The sequence below is a fragment of the Botrytis byssoidea genome (genome assembly GCF_014898295.1).
Source record: "Botrytis byssoidea strain MUCL 94 chromosome Unknown BBYS_018, whole genome shotgun sequence".
Lineage (NCBI taxonomy): Eukaryota > Fungi > Ascomycota > Leotiomycetes > Helotiales > Sclerotiniaceae > Botrytis > Botrytis byssoidea.
The window spans coordinates 534,431-556,305 of NW_024065859.1; the positions used below are offsets into that span (position 1 = coordinate 534,431).

The 21,875-nt window shown below is 43.0% G+C and overlaps 9 protein-coding genes across 9 annotated transcripts; 6 read left to right on the plus strand and 3 right to left on the minus strand.

The window, feature by feature from the left end:
* Nucleotides 1-524: 524 nt before the first annotated feature.
* Nucleotides 525-1,660, minus strand: EAE97_008533 (uncharacterized protein; the record flags this gene model as incomplete). The annotated part of the gene is made up of 4 exons (XM_038879048.1): nucleotides 525-627; nucleotides 674-1,453; nucleotides 1,509-1,561; nucleotides 1,628-1,660. 4 exons carry the CDS (start codon nucleotides 1,658-1,660, stop codon nucleotides 525-527), a joined length of 969 nt encoding a protein of 322 aa, XP_038730130.1.
* A 393-nt stretch (nucleotides 1,661-2,053) lies between these two features.
* Nucleotides 2,054-3,588, plus strand: EAE97_008534 (uncharacterized protein; the record flags this gene model as incomplete). The annotated part of the gene is made up of 2 exons (XM_038879049.1): nucleotides 2,054-2,215; nucleotides 2,269-3,588. 2 exons carry the CDS (start codon nucleotides 2,054-2,056, stop codon nucleotides 3,586-3,588), a joined length of 1,482 nt encoding a protein of 493 aa, XP_038730131.1.
* A 2,003-nt stretch (nucleotides 3,589-5,591) lies between these two features.
* EAE97_008535 (uncharacterized protein) lies at nucleotides 5,592-6,062 on the minus strand (the record flags this gene model as incomplete). The annotated part of the gene is made up of 1 exon (XM_038879050.1): nucleotides 5,592-6,062. One exon carries the CDS (start codon nucleotides 6,060-6,062, stop codon nucleotides 5,592-5,594), a length of 471 nt encoding a protein of 156 aa, XP_038730132.1.
* Nucleotides 6,063-6,526: 464 nt separating this feature from the next.
* On the plus strand, nucleotides 6,527-7,508 carry EAE97_008536 (uncharacterized protein; the record flags this gene model as incomplete). Its single annotated transcript, XM_038879051.1, has 2 exons — nucleotides 6,527-6,823; nucleotides 6,885-7,508. The coding sequence occupies 2 exons, from the start codon at nucleotides 6,527-6,529 to the stop codon at nucleotides 7,506-7,508; spliced, it is 921 nt and encodes a 306-aa protein (XP_038730133.1).
* Nucleotides 7,509-8,082: 574 nt separating this feature from the next.
* EAE97_008537 (uncharacterized protein) lies at nucleotides 8,083-8,823 on the plus strand (the record flags this gene model as incomplete). Its single annotated transcript, XM_038879052.1, has 3 exons — nucleotides 8,083-8,286; nucleotides 8,341-8,610; nucleotides 8,662-8,823. The coding sequence occupies 3 exons, from the start codon at nucleotides 8,083-8,085 to the stop codon at nucleotides 8,821-8,823; spliced, it is 636 nt and encodes a 211-aa protein (XP_038730134.1).
* A 42-nt stretch (nucleotides 8,824-8,865) lies between these two features.
* On the plus strand, nucleotides 8,866-9,834 carry EAE97_008538 (uncharacterized protein; the record flags this gene model as incomplete). Its single annotated transcript, XM_038879053.1, has 1 exon — nucleotides 8,866-9,834. One exon carries the CDS (start codon nucleotides 8,866-8,868, stop codon nucleotides 9,832-9,834), a length of 969 nt encoding a protein of 322 aa, XP_038730135.1.
* Nucleotides 9,835-10,654: 820 nt separating this feature from the next.
* On the plus strand, nucleotides 10,655-12,614 carry EAE97_008539 (uncharacterized protein; the record flags this gene model as incomplete). Its single annotated transcript, XM_038879054.1, has 6 exons — nucleotides 10,655-10,876; nucleotides 11,030-11,191; nucleotides 11,269-11,727; nucleotides 11,817-11,832; nucleotides 11,886-12,076; nucleotides 12,444-12,614. 6 exons carry the CDS (start codon nucleotides 10,655-10,657, stop codon nucleotides 12,612-12,614), a joined length of 1,221 nt encoding a protein of 406 aa, XP_038730136.1.
* Nucleotides 12,615-13,090: 476 nt separating this feature from the next.
* On the minus strand, nucleotides 13,091-17,910 carry EAE97_008540 (uncharacterized protein; the record flags this gene model as incomplete). The annotated part of the gene is made up of 14 exons (XM_038879055.1): nucleotides 13,091-13,669; nucleotides 13,757-13,839; nucleotides 13,970-14,253; nucleotides 14,349-14,920; nucleotides 15,013-15,108; nucleotides 15,320-15,466; nucleotides 15,536-15,682; nucleotides 15,808-16,381; nucleotides 16,454-16,627; nucleotides 16,779-16,830; nucleotides 16,900-17,142; nucleotides 17,190-17,562; nucleotides 17,630-17,680; nucleotides 17,746-17,910. 14 exons carry the CDS (start codon nucleotides 17,908-17,910, stop codon nucleotides 13,091-13,093), a joined length of 3,540 nt encoding a protein of 1,179 aa, XP_038730137.1.
* A 1,359-nt stretch (nucleotides 17,911-19,269) lies between these two features.
* Nucleotides 19,270-20,578, plus strand: EAE97_008541 (uncharacterized protein; the record flags this gene model as incomplete). The annotated part of the gene is made up of 3 exons (XM_038879056.1): nucleotides 19,270-19,902; nucleotides 19,958-20,123; nucleotides 20,181-20,578. The coding sequence occupies 3 exons, from the start codon at nucleotides 19,270-19,272 to the stop codon at nucleotides 20,576-20,578; spliced, it is 1,197 nt and encodes a 398-aa protein (XP_038730138.1).
* Between the last annotated feature and the right edge of the window lie 1,297 nt (nucleotides 20,579-21,875).

A 21,875-nucleotide genomic window follows, 5' to 3' on the forward strand; every position in this document is an offset into this window, starting at 1 on the left:
AACAACACAGAAGAACTCAGATTGATGAAATAAATAAAAACAAACTTAATTTCATTAACTAAGATATACCTCTAGAAGTTCTGTGGAGAACAGCTGCGGTGTTGATAGCCATGACGAACTGTGATACGGCGAGGATAAACTGACTGAATCAGTTTCCTTCCGCCCGAGAAAGAGAGAGATTGGTACCGCAAAATCTGGCATACGCACGTGAATTCTGAGGCTTGTTCAGTCGCGATGCATTGATGTCGTTTCATCCATCCATTTCTGTCCATTTATCCTTTTTATCATTTCTCTAATTATTTTACCCCCTTGGAGTAATTTCTTTTACGGAGTAGAATGTGGCAGGCTCGAGGTAGGTAAGATTGGAATCATGGGTAATCCACGGTACTTATTGTGTACCTATTCTATGTCTATTTCTGCCAATTCATGGTTGTCTAAAAATCTATTGTACCTTTCATAATTACTACAATAGTCCACCCCTCTACAGACTCTACTGCTCCTATGTACTCTAAAACACCCTTAAATCACTTTGAAATTTCCTGGGATTTCTCCCATTTCAGTAAAATTCCAAGAACTCGTTCGTATGTCCACATAGTAACCGCACTTGCTGGAGCAGACTTGAAAAGACTATTGATATTAGCATCAGAAGATCCTGAACTGTCCTTTCACATACCTGACCGTCAATCCTCGATAGAGTCCTCGATAGCCTTCATTGTGTAATATGTGTCGCATTGTTTGAAACACACCGTTGTAAACTGGGATATTCTTGTGAACGTATCTTTCTCTTGTCGGTCCCTGTACTTGCAACCTCTTCCGAATCAAATCAAAAGGAAATATACCAGTTTTTGCTATAACTGAAGCTATAACCCCGGCACTCGCATCCGCGGATCCAAATGGCATATTTAGAGTTCCCATCGGAAGACGGAGACTCTCGTATGTGGCGAAAAAAATACCCATATATGGTATGATTTGCCCAACGCCAGCACCAAGTCCTTGAAAGAAGCCTCTCGGTCCTTCATTAATGGCGATATCACGGATCGACGATCGGAGAGAAGTATACACCCTCTCAACACCTTGTGCAGCGAATCGTGTGCGGAGTAAATCAAGAGGATAAGTTGCGGTCGTAGCAACAGCTCCTGCAGATGCTCCAGCAATAAAGCTTTCAGCAGCAGCTGGCAGTCGGTGTTCCCCAAAAGCGTCATGTAGGCCCAGCGTAACAGATCTATATGTCGTGAATTGAATCGCACTGTACGAAACGTACATCAACTCTGCTGGAACATTGCCCTTCCATAATGCTGACAACCCTTCCTCTCGAAAGATGCGTTTGATCGTCGGAATCGTCCCTTTATAGATTGGAGATCCTCGCAGGTCCCGATGTGAAAGAGGGTCGGATGCAGAGTGCGATTGCAATTGAAGGCGAATTTTGACAACGTCCAAAGGGGCAATCACGAATCTGAGTGAAAGATATGAGCGCAAATAGTTCCAACCTCGACCAATTGTAAATTTACCTAGCGATCAAACCAGCTGTCGCACCAGCTATCATTGATTGGGTCTTGGAGCCCTAGATAAGTATCAGCTTCTTGATTCTTTAAGACGCAAGTGACAATTATAAAAGCTGAAACCCTACCTCATCCTTCAGATGCTCGGCGCTTTCAGACATACATCTGACGTTCTCGAGATAGTATTATTAGAGTTTGAGGTTTGAAAATAAATATCGATCCACACGCCTATTTGCATGACCTAGGGGGGCATAGAAGTAGAAAAGCAACGAATAATTAAAGCACACTATTTCAAAAGAAGGTTAGCAGAAGCTACCTTGGTATGGATGGTCGATTACATAATTAAACTTTATCAAAATCGTCCAAGCTCCAAGCTCCATTTGATCAATCATGTAGCTGGGTGGAGGGGCTCACGTGGTATTGATACTTCGGTAAAGGCTGATTGATATATGATTCCTCGGTGAAGAGTAAGTTCACATATCAGTATTTCTCAATTCTCATTCACCAGGCGGATCAGTCTCTCACTCGCGCCGTGAAAGAACGAAATTCCAAACATGTGTGCCTTGCGTCTTGGTCTGAACTGTGGTCACCGAGCTGCCAGATCATGTTACTTTTTAGCTGCCCCGCGCATCTTTCAAATTAGTCGAAGGCTATTTTCAGCCCAACCAGGTCTCCGAATCACATCTCCCATATCCAAGCAGACACGTGTTCCACAGGTATTATTGAGCACTCCTGGCGATCGACGAAGATTTATGTTAACCCGAGTCAGGATGTAAAATCCCCTTCCAGCCCTGAGATTATATCTCATGACACTCAGGCCATAAAGGTCAACGGTGTATCTTATCCTTCATTGTTTCTCCGCGATTCTTGTACCTGCCATACATGCGTTGACCCTTCCACAAAGCAAAAGAACTTTCAAACATCTGATATTCCACCTAATATCAAAGCTACCGCTACCGCAAAGGGTGAAAACGGGGATTTAACGATTTCATGGGAAGACGATATTCCAGGCTATGGACCAGATCATGTCTCGTCGTTCTCTAAAAAGTTCTTTGAGACACATTCTTCACTCAAGGCTTATCATTCAGATCGTCACAATGATGTGAAACCTATCAGATGGGATTCGAAAACCATTGCTCAGAAGTTGCAATATGTAACTTTTGATGACTACGTAAACAGTGAGGAAGGTTTATTCAGAGCTTTGATCATGCTTCGGGATTATGGGCTACTCATACTTAGAGATGTGCCAGAGTCAGAAACGTCAGTTGTTGATATTGCAAAGCGAATCGGAAATCTTCGGGACACTTTCTATGGAGTTACCTGGGATGTCAAGTCTGTTCCTCAACCTAGAAATGTAGCATATACTTCTCAATATCTGGGTTTACACATGGATCTTCTCTATATGGCTAATCCCCCGGGATTTCAATTTCTACATTGCCTGCGGAATACCTGCTCAGGTGGCTCATCCATATTCTCTGATGCTTTCCACGCTGCCAGACAGCTCGATAAAGATAATTACATTCAATTGAGTACTAAGAAGGTTGGCTACCATTATCGCAATGCTGGGGAGCATTATCACTATCAACATCCTGTAATATCGAAACACTCTGAGAAGGGCGGGAATGCTTCATCCCCCAATGACAACAACATCCAATACATCAATTATTCGCCGCCATTTCAAGCGACATTTGACGAGCCATTTGGCTCCCTATCAATAGCTAAAGCACTGAGGCAATTTGCATCCCGAGTAGAAGCACCTGAGAATATGTTTGAATACAGACTACAAGAGGGGGAATGTGTTATTTTCAACAACCGGAGGGTACTTCATGGCAGAAAAGAATTCGATACATCAGCTGGGGAGAGATGGTTTAAAGGAGCTTATATCGACACCGACGTCTTCAGGAGTCGTTATCGAGTTTTAGCCGAAAAGTACCAGAATAAGGATCAGGCGTTCCTACGTACTCATGCTAGGCACATTTGCTGGGATATCAAGAATCCCGAGACTGGCAGAATGGAAAGCGATCCACACAAAGTTTGGGAGAGAAGTAGAGATCTTCCACAAGCTGAGGCGTACGCAAATATTATCTAGGGACAACCGAAATTTCTGGGGACACCCAGAAAATCCTGCAGTGCAGTCGCTCAATGAAGAGTATTCGCCGTTCGAGTTATATGTTCATGTTGCATATATCTTTTGGAAGAAATTTGGAATGTGGAGTTCACTTGGGACTTTAGATAATACCCAGAAATTCCGGGTTTCCCCAAAGGTAAAAAAACTATACAGATTTGGAATGCGGTTCGGACTGCTCAAAACCCTGATTGGGGTTTGAAATTATCGGTTTATCGAGTTGTATGTCGCATGTCTGCATTTGCATTCCGTCGAGTCTTTGGTATACCCCTCCCTGAATCTAAAAGCTGTGCTTTGGCCATGCACGCTTTTAAAGCTTTGTGAATTCATATTCTACTGCATTATGGCATGGAAATTTTTACCAGCCTGCTTCCAGCAAATTACACCACATTGTTGGTCAAGCCTTACAATTTGTTGATCTTATGAGTTTTGTATATGTAGTGTCTCCTTGTGCCCAAATTGATTGTATCGTCTCCTTTTGATGCACTACCTTCCTTCAGCATCCCGCCTTTCTCCATGAAGCACCCGCATCTTTCCCCTATTCTACCTGTTTTTAGTATGTTATCTCTTTGCATGTTCTACATTGTTTGTCGAAATGCAGTTTGCATTTTGTTTTGCGGTACCATGTTGCAAATTTGGCTTTCATAGTTTGAGGATTGTATGTTTTGATGCGGACACTCTCTTGATCAAATCGTTAAATTTAATTAGATGCTTAAGCTCTATTATAAAAGACGACTCCTGGTTGACTGTCACCAAATCGCTTACAGCTAGGAGAGTGAATAGCTTAGGAGTTCTGCGGGATGGTGTACCTCAAGAGTCATGTCGATTAGAACGCCGGGCCTACCCGCCGAAGTAATTACGGTAGTATTTGATTTTGGAAAGTTGCCTTGGAGCTCAACAGATATTTGTCATGAAATAAAATACGGTAGCAATCAGAATTCGAGCTGAATCTCGGTGATCACGGCAACATCTCACAGCAATTAGACCGACCAAGGAATCGTCAATTGGATAAAGAATGAAGGGCAAAAATGATGACTCGTTCTAAACATTGAGAACCACCAACGAACCGACGACCACTAGCCTCGTCAAATTCGTCTTTGTATTTCTCGTGTCAGTCTTGACTATCTATTTGGCTTCGAGTGAAAATCAGACTAGCATCACTGCAGCCACAAAAACTGTGAGTATTGCAACCCCCCCCCCCCCCCCAAGAAAAACTATCACGGGATGAATGAGAATCTTACTCAAAAAAGGATTAGACCGAGAACTCTAGACTCGGATATAGACGAAAAGACCGAAGATGCTATGTCTAAGCATGTTCTGGAAGTGAACTCGGCGAGTTTGCGTTCTCGTCTGGCAATATCCTAAGTAATGAATATCCCATAAGTTTAGATGAACGATATTTGTTTTACCCACAACCAAACAGTTCCATATGAATGTGAATCCGAGCGGTTGGTAAAGTGGAGAGCTAACCAAGGTGACGGAGGCGAAAGTTCATGAGAGTAATAAAGCGTGTAGAAGTGAAGGGGACGGTATGCAGAAGGCGCAGATTAGATGTTAGCTGGTGGTCTAGAGCATTTCGTATTTGATTTGGCAGCTCAGATTTTATGGATGCATGAATAATTTTGGAAAATGTAGGCTGGATCAAGGATGATGGTTGGTAGTTGTCTGGATATTAGTCAGCCGGTACAATCTTGCTGAGGACCTCTTATACATAGTGAGTTTGTAAATTGGTTTGTTGTTGGAATATGGTTCATCAGTATTAGCTCTGTCATTGACTAGGTTTTGCGTTCACTTCTAGACTATTTTTACACAAATTTTGGTAGAGATCGGAAATGCATCAAGAAGCAGTCATAGGTTGCAAATTATTTTACGTCTCTCTCTGACTTTTGAAAGCAAGAGGTGCTATCTAGGCTTACGGCAAAATATGTATGTCTTGGCACTCAGGAAGTTAAATATCTACTTTGTCGTTACTCATTTGGTCTTCCCAACGCCATGAGATCACCCGTATGATATATCACCTCCGGCTTAATAACCGAAATCCTCCACTGCCCCTCTACCTTCACAAATGTCTGTTGCATATACGATCTCCCATCCGATGTTTCCCCAATCTTACAATGCGGGTGATTGTAATCCTCGCCTACTTCTCTCCGCGCATGACTCGCTAGTTGCTGCCATACTACAATAATTTCTGAGTCGGTAACACTCTTGAAATAGGGCGCTCCTAACAGATGTTGGGTTGCGAGAGCTTTCACTCCGAGTTTCTTAGGGCCGAGCCATTCTTCTACGAAAGCGTCTGCAGTGAAAGTTTGTTGACCCCATTCAGGAACGACGAGTGTATAGTCTGCAATGATGTTTGGTGCGAGAGATGCCCGAAGGCGCTCTTTGTCCTGGGTATTTTTATTAATAGGAAAAGCTTTGATGTCTTGATCGCGCTTCATACTTTTTGATCATAACCATCAGCTAGAGCTCTACTGCATTGTGTGATAGCAATGTAGTCTTGAAATGTGAGATTTGAAGGATATAGATTTCGAAAGTCATGGTCGTCTTACTTCAATCCTTTCATGTATGTCAAATGTCAATGGCAATGTGGGATCTCTATCAATACTATATATAGAAGGGAATATCTTTAGCAACGAACTTTAATACACAGGCTTTTGATCGAAACTCTAGTCAACGATAGAATTAGCACTTGCCGATACTAAGTGCCGAAAATTGGAGTCCGTTGTGAGGCGGAGTGAAGAAGACTAAACCTCCACATTCCACCCCCGCTTACCCCAAATTGTATCTTCACGAAAGCGGACTGCCGACGAATCCCTTCTGCATTATTGTTTCCATGGTGCTATTACTCAGTCGCACGCATTTTGTAGAGTAACCTCCGGAGAATGTTACACGAAAATAAAAGATGTCAAAACCGGAGTTTTCCCTGAGAACCTCAATATATCCTTCAATTGAACCTAAGCAATTTGAACAGCCCTTGAATGGCAAAGTTGCGCTAGTTACAGGCTCAGGTAGAGGTATTGGGAAACATATCGCATATGCTCTTGCAAAATCCGGGGCTTCTGTCGCCGTAACTGGGAGGACCGAAAGTCAGGTAGATGAAACCACTCAAGAACTCTCGAAAACTTTCCCAGATGTGAAAGTAATCGGAGTTGTCGGAGATGTCTGTAAAAGATCTGATCTGGAACGTTTGGTTGAAGAGGTATGAATGAGATTTTGTTTCGTCCGTTATTGGAACACATACTGATGAAATGACCTATTAGGCTACTAGCAAACTTGGTCCCATCGATATTCTTATCAACAATGCTGGCACAAATACTTTTATGCCCTTTCATATCACAGACGCAGACGAATGGTGGAAACAAATGGAAATAAACGTTAAAGCGCCAACAGAATTAACAAGAATCGTTCTTCCCTCAATGCAGAAACGCAATTCCGGTACAATAATTTTCACGAGTTCTCGAGCAGCAGGTGCGGACTTGCCTTGGGCTTCAGGGTATTCGTGTGCGAAGACAGCCATTACAAGATTTGGAGGTGTTTTGCAAAGAGAATTGAATATGCTTCAAAAAGATACTTTCGGGTTCGAGGAAAACGGCATCTCAGTATTCTCGATTCATCCTGGTGAGATCAAGACCGAGTTACATCAGACCGCTTATCCGGAGAAGACGAAGGTTGAGGCACCATATGTTATTGAAATGATGGCCAAGTTACATAAATCACACCCAGAGTTCAGTATTGATTTACCAGCTTGGACGTGTGTTTATTTGGCTGCTGGAAAAGGGTCAGCTTTAAGAGGCCGATTGGTAGATTGCACCAGGGACTTGGAAGAAGTAACAAATTTTGTGACGTCTTCGCCTAAGCCGAAGATCACAAATGCTTGTAGCTGAAGATTAGAGATGACTTCTCCATAATAAACTTTATTACTATGATACCAAACCCATATGCGCATCGCGGTGTAATGAATTGGCTTTTGATACGGAGCTACTCTGAAATGCTTGATTTGAGATCTTTGATACTTTGAGAGTCTCAATTTGTTTCGTTCTTCAGCCTTCAGAAATTGAGGCCTTTGCCCTGGCAGGCTAATCTTCGTTAGTTACTTCGTCATAACAAGCTATGCCCCACACTGATAGAGAATATATTGACCCTAATGTAAGATGCTGACCACTAGTAAAAAGTGTATTGTTAGTTTGATGGTTTTTTATGTTCCTATTTGTCGGGTATTCTACAAACAAAAGTCTACGGAATGGATCTAGTACGCGCGTGCGGGGTACCCCGTACACCAATACCAAATGGTAAACTTTTCCGATGAATATGGAGAGAAATCGTAGTGGGCCATCCACTTCCCGACGGGATTATCATTTTGAACATCATGAATTTGCCCATTCTTAAGACTCTGCAAGTATACGGAATCTGGGAAAACGCGCAAATATCATACGTTTTTAATTCCATTCTTCATCCATCATGTTAAATCTAAAACCCGAAGTCGATACCGTGGAGTATAGCGAGAGAGGGACGATTCAACAGAACCACGGACGTCATCATCATGCTGTTGTGGTGCAAGGCAATGAGGATGAGCCGGGAAGTGTTTATCAACTGAGTTGGAAGACAATTATAGCTTTTATCTCTCTCTCAATGGCAAATTCTTGTGCTGCTCTGGCCAACACCGTAGATACCTTCCACGATCTTAGCTGATCAACGAATAATAACACCTTTGCGCAGGCCAACACCGTCATAAAGTTTCAGGTCGCCTCTGTTGCTAAAAGTCCAGCAGATGCAGCTCTCGCATCATGGATTGCCAACGGAAGTTTTCTCGTCGTTGTCGCTCTTGGTCCGATTTTTGGTAGTCTGAGCGACAGAGTGGGAAAGAAATGGTTTATGGTTTGCGGTGCCATTCTTGGCTTGATTGGAAGTATAATTGCAGGAAAAGCAGACAATATTCTCCAGATCATCGGAGGCAACATCTTGAATGGAGCTGCTAATGCTGGATGTGTGAGTTAAATTACACACTTCCTGCCACTCCTTGGACTAACGATTACATAGATTGTATCAATCTCAGCAATCCAGGAGATCATTCCGAACAAACTTCGTCCCTGGGCTATGGGAGCCTCACAAGCCATGGCTAGCGCTTTCGTTGTTCTTGACACTTTTCTTGCTGCCGCTTTTGTCAAGATGAATGCCGGAGGAGCTGATGGATGGAGATGAGCGTATTATTTTAACAGCATCATCTATGGAATAACAGCTATTATGATTGCCTTCTCATACTTTCCACCTCGTCCTAGACTTGGTCGACACAAGATGCTCAGTTCTATCACAAAAGAAATCGATAATATTGAAATTCTCCTCATGTCAGGGTCGTTCGCTTACCTTGTCGTTGGCCTTACCTGGGGTGGAACTACTCATCCATGGAGATCAGGACAGTGCATCGGAACGCTTACTGCGGGGTGTATTGGCCTCGTGATCTTCGGAATTTATGAGGCTTTCGTCGTCACCGAAGGAATCTTTGATCATCGACTTTTCGAAACCATGAACTTTCCCATTTTGCTTTTCGTTTGCATAATAGATGGCATGCTTCTTCTTGGCGTCAATGTCTTGTATTCACAAGAGATCTTCGATCTTTTTACAGCCGATGCTGTTAGTATTGCTGTCATTCTCTCTCCATTTTTGATTACATCAGCATTTGGGTGTATTCCAGCTGGATGGGTAATGGCTTCAACGAAATCATATCGTTGGATGCTGGTCGGATCTTTATTTTGGTGTGCTTCATTTACAGGCCTTATGGCCATGGTAAATTCAACCAGACTCCCTATGGCACTTGCTTTCACCACTCTCTTCGGCCTCGGAACTGCTGTGACTACCACCATTCCATCTGTGGCGTTGGGGTTGTCAGTTCCAGCATTCATAATCGGAACAGGGGCCACAGTCAGTAGCAGTTGTCGTGCTTTGGGAGGTGTTATCGGCATCACTGTTTTCACTGTTATATACAATAACAAATATGCAGAGCTGGTAGGACCAGAAATTGCTGCCAATACCAATGCACCTGTTCTTGTTAATGAGAGTGTGGAGGCGTGGAAATATGTCTGGGTCGCAGTGGCTTCTCTTCTTGCAGCGAGCGGTGTAGCTGCATGCTTCTTGAAGAGCGTTGCACCGATGATGAACCACCACGTAGAATCTGCGCTGGAGCCATCGAAACTTCGTGAAGCTCAACTTTCTTAATCTCTTTCTGGTTCACTTTTAGTCTAGCGCGGCGCCTTGCCTGCATGTTATTATGCCCTTGATGATCTGGTTATCGATAAATGAAATGAATATTCCGCACACCTACTTCATCCATTCTTGTGACCTGTGACCGTGAAGCTTTTGCTGTATATCAAGGATGAAATGGAAAGCTCGTGAGCGATGAGCATTGAAGATTTTCTTCAGATTGGGTCCGTGTAAATCAATCACATGACCGTCCATCATTACTAGCCATTCTCTGTTTGTGTCTTTGCATGATTGATTGTTTTGTATCTGTCTGCGCCTTTTCTGTCATCTCGCTGGTTTCGGATTCACAAACTGATAATGAAATCTGCATCAAGCCTGGAAATGTTCTACTCGCTAAGTGGTGAGAAAACGTGCGCTAGAACTTCATTTGCCTCTTATCTCATCTACGGCCAAGACATTTTGCGGCACTGTATTGCAACAGTTGTAAAATCGGGGTTTGAAGCTATGATCTTATGGTCAAACAGAAGTTCCTGTGTGCCAAAGAATGCCCAAGCTGTGTAAGAAGGCGACCAACTGTTGGTGGAAAATCATATTGATCACAGCTTTTCCTATTATCAGTACTCTCCATACATGCCTCTCATTCTAGTTGTTAAATATGACGCAAATGATAAGTCTCACGTCGTTTTCTTTAATTGTCTCGATAGTCTACTTTCTATTCAAAATTTTACACCTTTGGAGAAAGCGCCAGCAAATCAAAAGCGAACATGGTTGTCAACGTCCCCCCAATTATCCGCATACGGAGCGAATATTTGGCTATAATCTCTTTCGCGACAACATGGAGCATGCAAAACAGTCCAAACTACTAGAGAGATGGGCCAATAGATTTGAACAATTTGGAGACACATTTGCCGCAGTTCTACTTGGTAATCCCATGATTGCCACTATTGACCAGTTAAATGTGCAGACAATGCTTGGTTCAAACTTCAAAGATTATGGAGTACAACCTCTGAGGAGATCTGCCACCCTTCCCTTCTTAGGCGAAGGTGTATTTACAATGGTGATCATAGTTCCACTTCATTCTTATGATTTTTATTAGCAATCTCGATTCGGCGACGTATCCCGTAGACCCACAACGTTTTTCAACACAATCACATTGCCTACATTCATAGAAAATGTCATTTTAAGAGTTACTACTGACGGTGAGTAATAGGATGGTTCATTTTGGCAGCACCCGCGTACTCTGATGCGTCCTACTTTCACCAGAGCTAATGTTGCCAATCTACCTTCATTCGAAAAGAATCTGCAAAAGTTCTTCAAACTGTTACCGGAAGATGGGTCCACTGTTGATTTGAAACCACTGTTATGCAAACTAGTATGTTGAAGTTCAAGAACTTTGGAGATTTAGCTCCTTCCGTGTGATTGCCAATGCTAATACTTCGACGTAACTAGTTCATCGATACATCTACTGAATTTCTCTTCGGCGAATCCATGGACATGCTTTCTCCAGAGCAACCTGTTCGATCCCAGGAGTTTCTCGACGCTTTCCACTACGGCCAATTTGGCACTGGACGACGCCTTCAGCTAGGGAAACTGGCGTTTCTGTATCGTGATAAAAAATACTATGATTCTATCAAATTAGCACATGCATTCGCCGACTTTTACGTTGACAAAGCAATAGAATACCGTGCCGATCGTCTGTCAAAAATAAAACTTTCCGAAAAAGATGGATCTGGACATAAGTATGTTCTACTACTTGATATGGCTATGCAGACCGACAATCGGAACGAACTTCGAAGTCAAATTCTGCATGTGTTTCTTGCGGGACACGAATCGAGCGCTATCACTATCGGGAATGCACTATTCCAACTTTCTCAAAACCCAAGCGTGTGGGGAAAGCTTCGTCAGGAAGTAATCGAAGCTCATGGTACCTCGATCGGGAGCTTTACACATGATAATGCTTTACACATGATAATCTGAGGAAATTGAAATGCCTGCAGAATGTCATCAAAGAAAGTGAGTAACTCCGGTCAATCTCAACCGGAAGCCGCTGAATAGATACTCCCAAGCACTTCGTCTTTATCCCGTAGCTAGCATTGCTTCAAGAAAAGCATACAAGGATGGAATTCTTCCGAGAGGCGGCGGTCCCGATGGCAAATCTCCCATCTTTGTTCGAAAAGGCACCGTGATTATCACTCCTCTGTATAGTCTTCACAGACTAGTAGATTGTTTCCAGCCAGATGGAGATAAATTCTTCCCTGTAAGTCGAGCAAATTTTTCATTCCGATTGCCGCACTCCGTCTCCCCATATGAAGTAAATCTCCGAAACATTTCATCGAGTCCACAAAGTCCACCAGTTGGTCCACTGCTTGATGGGTAAATTCCCAAGATTTCAATTTTCTTGATGGATCCAACGTCCAACTGATAAGTCTCTCATTCTGTAATCTCATCCTTTCTCTTGAATGAATTTCTTTTCACTTTCCGAACCCTGAGAGGTTCGAATCAACATTCAAGAAGGCACTCCCGATTTCAAATCTCCCAGTCCTATATCTTCCATTTAATCATAAATGACCTCCCTCCGCTCGCACGTCATCCTATACCCCTAAATAAACTAACAACCCCTCCAGTTCCTCTGGGAAGACCCATCTCTCCGTCCGGGAGAAGCCTACATACCTTTTGGTTGGGGCATCCGTACATGTCCTGCCCAACACCTCGCAGAAATAGGAATTGCATATACATTAGCACGTATGGCACAGAAATGGAAGTATCTGGAGTGTAGAGATGAGGTGGAAGAATAGGTGGAAGAGTTGAGGGTTTCAAAAAGTAGTCGGAATGGTGTTAAGGTTGCTCTCATTGCTGAGTAGAGTCTATAGTCGTATGTCTCGAGCTCCGATTTTCTGCGGAATGGTTTAGGCGGTGATGCTGCAACTTTGGAATAGGTTAATTATATGTAGCTTCTCGCTACTGGTATAGGTGAAACTCATGCCATTATGGAATTTGGTGCTAGTGGTATAAATCCCTCGAATCATTCTGTTGAGATCATGGGTATTATACATTGCACACATGAGAATACACCATTGCTACAGTCACAATCATCAAGTTTGGGAGACGAAGTAATTACATATCGTATCATTTTACTATATTAGTGGACAGCTGTCTAACTAATTTCCGGATACTGTAACAGGATGTACCCGAAAACTCTAGTATCTATGGTCTGCATCTATCGCAGATAATCAAGAACCCCATCGAGTCATTATCTATCCCTTTGAAGCTCCTAGTTAAATTGAAAAGCACAATTGTAACCACCATCCAGGAAACAACATTCAGGATCGGTACCTGCGCATTCACCATCAGGTCTACAGTTGCAAAGTGGCCACACAGGTCCGCACGAATTGTCGGCACAGCAAGGGGGATGTCCAGGACTCGCAGCTCGCTCTTTACATACATCCCCAGAACAAGTTCCGCAATCATGGTCTGTGACAAAGTATCGCTTTTCCAGATAGTTACCTGTGGGAGCCAAACGTGTAGCTCCGATAATGGGAGGAATAATGCGGACGGTAGGATATGCCGGCAAGAAGCTGCGGTATACTGCGGTGGTGACTGTGCCAGGCGACAACATCTCAGGAGGTAGTCCGACCGACGTGAGACTAGCAGGATACCACCAATACCATCCATATGGGCTAGTTGGGGCATAGTAGATAGGATGGCGGTCGCCTCCCACGCCTCCCACGATGACGACACCATTTTGGGGCATACCGGCAATTTCTTTACCGTAGACGACAGGAGCGTTGTCTAAATTGTCTGTGTCTTCCTCTTGCTCACCAGGAACACCAGTTGGACACCAAGGTACTTGCTACAACAGAGAAAAATTAGTCGCTGTCTGCTATAAAATGTTTGTTGTGAAAGGAGGGCGTTGAACACAAAAAATCATTGTACTTACGGTAGTAGTTGTTGTTGCCAACACAGTACATCCTGAGGCCAAAGATGTCTTAGTAGTTGTACATGAGCCAGTTTTGCATGAGACTATGGGAGCGAAAAAGTTAGTGACTGCCCAGGTAAAAGTACACGATAACCTGAAAGATTTAAAGCTGTCTCTGCCTTGAGAAGAAAAGCGGAGACAAGTAAAGCAACAATAAATATGAAGGAGACTTACCAAATATATCTGTAACAGTCGAAGTCTCACACTCAGTCTCAGTCTCGGATTCACTACTGGGCTGACCGGCGGTATCGCAGTTTACAGTGCAGATAGTACCGCAATGTTGTGTGCAAGTGGACTTCGGTGGACCGTGGCTGAATCTGGTTGTGGGATGTTTCTTATCTGGGGGGCAGTTAATCTTGACGATTCCAAGGTTTATACAAGGTAACTTTGGTACTGGAGGCCATGGAAGTGGAGGGAAGGTTGGGAAAGGAATTTTAGGGTCAACAGGGTTGGGTTTACTAGAGAATAATGAGTTAGTAATTGCTCTTTGAACTTTCTGCACCTGAAAGTGAAAACTGTGAGGCTATAACTTGAAGTGAGCATTATGACTTACGGGCGCCAATAGTAACCATACGATTGTACCGGTACTGTAACTACAATAATCGGAGAAGTAGTCTGTCCCGAGGTACTCGGTACCGGAATGGATATGATGGCTGTTGTGCGGCTAGGATCATTGGTGAGACTTGTAAGCTGATCTATCGAGAAAGTTTGACAGATAACATCGGAGCAATAAGTGGTCTCCGATAGACCCGGCCATTCAACAGGAGGGAAAAGGACAACGCCATTTGATGTAGTTGTGATAGTTGCTGACGCATCACCACCAATTTGCCATTTGGATGGCGAAGTGACAGGATTGAACCACAATTGAGTTGTGTATACAATCGAGATCATATTGACTGTAATAACCACAGGAGATGGCTTGAACATCGATGTCATAGAAAATGAGAAATCGGAAGAATCACCGACGGTCATGTCAAAGAAACTAACCGTTGATCCTGTACTTGGTTTGGGGGTAATAACAGTGGTGAGAACAGTAGCGTCATTGCCTTTGCCGAGAACCAAAGTAGTCTTGACTGGTGGAAAAGAGAAGACAGTTTCACCATGATATGTACTGGGTGGGAATACCTGCATGGTGAGGGAGAGTTAGTGGATGGATCTCACGATTGTTTTCTGTATTAATGGAAAGTATGGAACAATGAATTCGATGTATAACTTACAAATGTACAAGGAGGATTGCAATCGACTTCAGGGTCTTGAGCTGTAAATATGGCTGGGTCAATATACACTGGACCTGAACCATCTTCAAGTTTTGTCTAGGGGATGTTAGTGATGGAACTTCCAAAATGGAACAGAAGATAGAAGCTAACTCAAGCAGTAAGTGCAGACAGAGAAGCTTGCATGAGATTATGTGCTCAAGTGATCCATCAAATTGATCGATTAAAACCACCATGAGCGTTCATGCAAGTTCAACAGCAAGTCTAACAGCAAATCCAACGTGAGGTATAAAGAATGGAATCAACTTACGCAAACATCGCTCGGACACCATCCATGCCAGCAAGTAAATTGGCAGAGTGGCCCAAAAGTAGCATGATCGAGACCAGCTGCAGGCACGCCCACAATATCGGGATTTGCTTTCGGTGGTACATTAAGTGGACCTTGTGCAATGCAAGTCTGTAGATGGAAGATTTAGTAAATTTTCACCAAAGTTGAGGGGAAACAAAACATAGTTTATCTACTTACGCAAGCGTTCAACGGGCAAAATCCAAAGTTGCATGCAAAGCTGCAAAGGCCTTCGAGTAAACCAGCACCACTACCAAGGACACAAGCTGGAGGCGTAAAGGGCGAGACTGTTGGTGTGGCCATTGGCAGACCGGACACAGTACCACACTATAAAATGTTGGCGTGGGTAATTCCGCATCAAGAGAAAGATTGAAGCATAGCTAGCCTGCTCAGGAGAACAGGATATGAAAGCAGAGTTTCGCGTGAGACACTGAGAAGGGAGATTTTCTTACATGTTCTGAAGGACAGTAGCCATAAACACAAGCAAAGTTGCATAAACCCTCGTAATTTGCATCGGCTCCAGCGATAGGATAGCCAACTGGTCCCGAGACCTTTGGAAGCTTTGCCTTTCCCATACCGGTGCAGTAACAAGCGCCTTTGGGACAGTAACCAATTGCACAAGTATATGCACAGAGCTTTTGAAAGTCCCCAGCGCCAGAACCACTGGTACAGTTCAAGTTACAGATACTGGCGTTAGGCAACGCAGGGGATGAATCACCCGTTGCACCCATGACATATGCGTTATAGTTTGCGATTCCTAGTTGGCAGTCATTTGAGATGTGGACGTCACCAATAGCTGAGCATATGACTGTGCCGCCTCTGCTGATGACGATGATCACAGGTCCAGTACCCTTGATGTCAACATTTCCGTGATAGATACCTACACCTGAATATGGTTTCTTCAACCATTTAGCGCCAGTATCAACACCACCGATGGTAACGAAGACATCTGCTTCGGAAGAGAGAAGTGCAGAGTAGAAGATTTTGTCTTGTGCCACCTTAGATGGAGGAAACTCAATCAATAGTCTAAATGCATTCAATGTTAGCAACCGTGTGTTGACAATGAGAAATGGAAGGAGGGGTTTGCTTTATACTGACTGAGAAGCAGTGTTCCCTGTTGTGCCATTCGTACCGCAACCTGCAGAATTTGGATTGGGACGATACCAAGCTTGGACTCCTTCTTGGCCTATACTTGAGTAGCCAGTCTTGTAGGTTTCAATGATGTAAGGGAGGAACAAAAGCCAGGCGTCGTGGGGCATTCCCAAAGCATAACTGTTAAAAACATGATGTTAGCATTTTCTATCAAGGACGGAGTTGTGGTAGGCAAGAGAAGAGATATGTTTGGAGAGGAGAAATGTGCTCGAGATCGGGGGAGTAAAGGTGGGCGCGAAAGCCGGCAAAAGTTGTGGAAAGGTGTTCATACTTGAAAGGAGCAGAGCGCATTGCACCCATGGTTGTTTCATCAATAGGCCCAACTGTCACATGATATGATTAGCAAAATGCAGTAAAACGCATGAACCACAAAGGAGAAAATTGAGACTTACCATAATGAGATTCTCCGTAGTCGTTCCATGATATGATTTCAACGAGATCAGGTTGCCAAAACATAACCTCTTCCCATCTGTCATACCATAAATCGTCACCTCGCCAAAGCCAATTCTTGTTGAACTGTGGCAGATTGGTGTAGAACCAAGGGCTTACAGGCATCATGTAAGGCATTCCATCAAGAAATTGGTGGTATGAGGCGTCAACATATGTATTCATGTCTGTGTTGCCCCAAGGCCAAGCTATTTTTGTGTTAGAAGAGGAAACAAAATGGGGAGTCATTACTTACCAGCCCAACTAAAGAGACCATCTGCAACACCAAGCTTCATAGCAGCTTGTGCACCTAGAGAAGACCAATCTGGAATGAAGACAATGCCAGTCTGTGCCTTGATTTGACGCCAAGCATCAGCGTTTCCTGCTCCTTCAAAAGTAGAAACCAAAGGCTTTCCTTTATAGATGTAGTATGCATCGTTCCCAATATATTGATTGAGGTAACCCATGATGGCGTCATATGACCAGTCACTGGTTTCGTCAAATGAGAAAAGACACTTGAAACCGACTTTCTTGGCAGCAGAAAAAGCATAAGCTACTTGGGTCAGTAAGTTCTGATCGGTGCTAGCCATGTTCAAGACAAAGCCATCAATGTGAGCCTGCTTTGCTCTCTGTAAAAACAAGTCAGCGCTGTCCAAAGATATCATGAGTTAATGTTTTAAAGGGCGAAGAACTTACGGTCATATCTCGAGTCCATTCTGGAACTCCCCAAAAGGGAACGTTGCCGACCTAGTTCAAATGGTTAACATTCAACAGTAAAGCTACGTGCAAGCAGATTTGAGTTTTTAACTAACCATGAAATGAGCAAAAACGGCTTTGCCATCAACAGTACATATTCCTGAATCGGCAGCAACAATGCGTCGAAAGTGATTGAGATCAGTATAACCGGGAAGGGAGACTGCAGTCTGCAACTGGAGTGAGATAGCTAAAAGCCAGCTGAGCAGGTGAGGAATCTTCATGTTGGCAGTTTGAAGACTCTGGAAAGAGTGAAATGATTTATGAAAGGTAAACAGTCTCTATCATTAATTGGAGTTCCAATAGATGTAGGACTGGGTGTTGTTGTTAAGACAAATCAGAAAGTAAAGGAATGTAAAGAATTAAAGAGTAAGGGAAGGTAAAGAGAGAATTGGGAGGAAAGATGAAGGAAAACGTGGGAGAAGAGGTTGAAGATTTTGAAGCTCGAAAGGAATAGTATATAGGTATCAAGATACACTAGTTCTCATGGCTCTCAACAATATTTACAAGCTAGACCCGATATGATTGCTACTCAAGATGCGAAACTAAAGAAAAACGAGCTTAATCCAAGGTTGATCTTCGGGAAAGGAAGTAGATCGAGTTCGGATATCAGTATAGATGGCTGCCCTGGAAACCGATGAAAGAAACAAGAGAATGGTACGAGCGTCTCGGCTTCGGTATTGACATTCACTTCTGGACTTATAAAATCCACTAGTCCTTAGCAGAGAAATACTTGCCTATCTATCCAGGTAGATATGCTACTTTCCCCATGAGAGGAAGGCATCTAGATAATTAGAATATGAGAAATGCCAGTAGACTAGTAGCCAATAGTTTAGTTTTTGTCTAGTCAGTTTTAATAAAATCCAAATATAATGGTTCATCTAGGTAGTTACTTATAGAAAGCCCTTTTCTTGACTGATGAGGCTAAATTAGGAATATTCGACTTTCAAATTGTTTACATGTCAGATGAATAGTTCACCAACAGTAAAACAAACTTATTAAACACATCATTCTGTTGTATTTTGCTCTGATAAATTGATCATGGGTCTTGCCTATGTCGATAATGAGCAATATTGTTCACTAGCCAAATAAAATTGACATACAGAAATTTTCAATATTAAAATCGAAACGTAATACTTCATCTGGACTTGAGGAAAGAAAGATTTCTTCGTAGTTTTTGTCTAAAAAAATGATGTATGCCGTGTCCCGGGTGGTCTACATCCCCTCTAGTGTCAAGTTGACAGACAAAGAAATGAGGATCTAAATGATATCATTGGACTCACAAAATCTCATTTCCCAACAAGCACCATCAAGGTCCCCCAAGTTGCTTGAAGAGGAGGTACAGCCACATATTCACTTCTGAAAATCTTTTCAAAAGAGAAATTGTAAAATGAAGTTTCTCGGGTACCCAGATCTTGCCGTATGTGACCTCAACAAAGGGTACTTTTGTAGTTTCTCCAAACAAGGCTCGACGTTCTCCAACAGAGATTCCCTTCCTTCCTGTCCTTTCTTGATTTCAACACAACACATACAGACAAAAACCTTTGTACGAAAAACCTCAATTACCATTGACAAAAGCCAAGATGCCCTCTCTGTTTGGTATTGTCATTTCTAAGAGTTTAATGCTCTTATTTGTTTACACCATCCTACTTGCTCCACTCCTCAGTCTCACAAGCGCTGAAGTCAATCATAATGCAGCAGCTCTCCCAATTGATCAACTTGTTTCTCAAGCTGCTCAGACTGCTCAGACTAAGGTTGACAATTTCACACAAGCAATGACTTCACTCGTCCATCACCAGCACAGCCGCCGCTACAACAATGACCATCATAACCATGCCTTCAACATTAGTACACGTGCAGATCCAGCACTCTATGCTGCACGAGTTCTGAAGGGCAGACAATTGTATTGTACCATGCAGGACAGTCTTGCTCTGACAACTCAGAAGAATGGTGGTGTATCTCAAGAGGCATTGATCTACGATCCGGCAAATCTCTACACTGAGGGATTTAGGACTTATGTCATGAAAGAAAATGATGAGGAAGGACCTGTCTTTGGAGAAGCTTTGGATGAACCACTAAATTTCCTTGGATCAGATGTTTGGGAAGCAGATGAGCCCATGCCTGTCTTGGTTCGCGAAGCACACACTGCAAAAGGATTCTCTCAGATCGACACACTTGATCATGAGTTATGGCACGATAGTTCTCGTCTTGTAGAAGTAAGTACCATCAATGACCACATCTTTCTGATATGAACTAACATATAAATTTCAGCCAACAGGAGCAGAATGGGAAACCTTGATCAACTGTGATCCTGGAATCCTTGTAGCGGACAAGAACGTTAGTCCAGCCTCGCAGGGTTTCAACAAGAATGCCGACAACTCCCCCCGGATATGGAGTTGGTCTGATACAGTTTTCCTGTACTACAAGAGAGTCTGTGGTTTGTTATCCCATGAAACCCCTTGCTTGACAAACAATCACTGATTTCTTATTGTAGGTGCCGCCGCTGTCAAAAACCTAGAATGGGTAATCCGGGCAGGAATTGTCAACGAAGATACCAACATTATGACTAAGATGGCCTTGAGAGCAAGTGGACACAACACTATACCACTTTGGGGAGATAGGATAACTTTACATCCAACTGATGATCCCTTCTTTGCTATTCTTGGAAGCAAGAATGGTGCTGGTATCGGCTTTCTACTCAATCAACACAAGGATGTAGTAACTGGCCTGGGTGTCAAAAAGGTCAACAGTATAACCATTTGGTCCTACGGAGAGTCGAATCTCGATATCAGCAGTACAAACACAGACGATTTTCCTGATCACACACTTTGTTTACTCTTTGAGATTGTTCCTGTTGCTTCACCAAATCAGATCCCTCCACCAACCGTCTGAGAAGAACAAACAAGAAAGCATCCAGAGCATTGGAATCTTCACATATGAAGGGAATGATGTTCAAAAAAGTTTGCTAAGTTAGACGCAAGGATAAAGTTCATGGAGAACAGCTATCAGAAAGACACTCTGAATAGAATTAGTTTAATGAAACAAGAACATGAAACCCCTTCTCGAGATTACTCCACGAGTGACATGTAAATGTGCGTGGATTTGAAAAGCTGCCGGCTTTACATATGATCGTAATGAAAGTGATGTTGAAATAAACATTTTGATGCTCCAGCATCCCTGATTGTGGGTTGATTAGTCATCAGATCCTTACCAGAAACAGTGGGTGCAGGTGAAACATTTCCCAGAGTTCAAAACCCCATAATCAATCCAAGTACCTATCATTTGATTTTGATGTTGATAGAAACATACAGTCTGATTGTTTGAGTAATGAGACCTTCTGTGAAGTTTCGAATCCCTCAAAGTGATGAATCAAAAGCTTTCGTCAGATTGAAGTTTCTCACCAAATTATGAATCTGCTAGGCATTTCGATAATATTGGTTGATGAGACTCCAACACCTTACTTCTTTGATTCTCGGTACTGAGTTACTCCCAGAACTTTTAGTAAGATACTTAACTTATCGTACTATGGCAAAAGGCTTGTGAATGAGGTAACTTCTCAGGCATCATTTCAAGCCGATGAATGATCACCAGGTCATGAACCGACAGCCAGCAAGGAAATATCACTGGACCCTTCATTCAACAAACGGTAGAAGGAAATTTTCTTCCCCATCATGAATGATTGTTCACCGGAGGATTTGTCTTACAGTTCTGATGGATATTGTCCACAAAATGCTGAGGAAGAGGCCAAACACCAGAAAAGAGACGACTAGTCCAAAAGCTGCTGCGGGGGCAAGCTTGTGAGAATTTATCTCCAGAACTATCTCGAAGTTCGGCGAGCTTTCCAATGTCCTAAAAAGTAGTTACCAGATCCAAGAGGTGCTGTGTGAAAATATACGCGGCGATGCAGCAATTCAAAATCAGCAGTGACTGAGCTATAAAAAGGCGGCAGTGTGGTTAAGATCCCAACAAATCTAGCCGTACCGACTTCTAAGCAGAGCGCCTGACTTTCCGAAGAGTGCGGGCATCTTTTTTCTATCTAAATAAATTATAGAAGAGAGAAAATAGGTTTTCAGGGAGTTCAGGATGTCGTACGAGGAAATAGCCCAACAGACATGCTCCGGCAAACCACAGGGAACGTCAAAAATGCCTTTCCTCCCCAAAAGAGTAAAACAGGCCGACTGATAAAGAA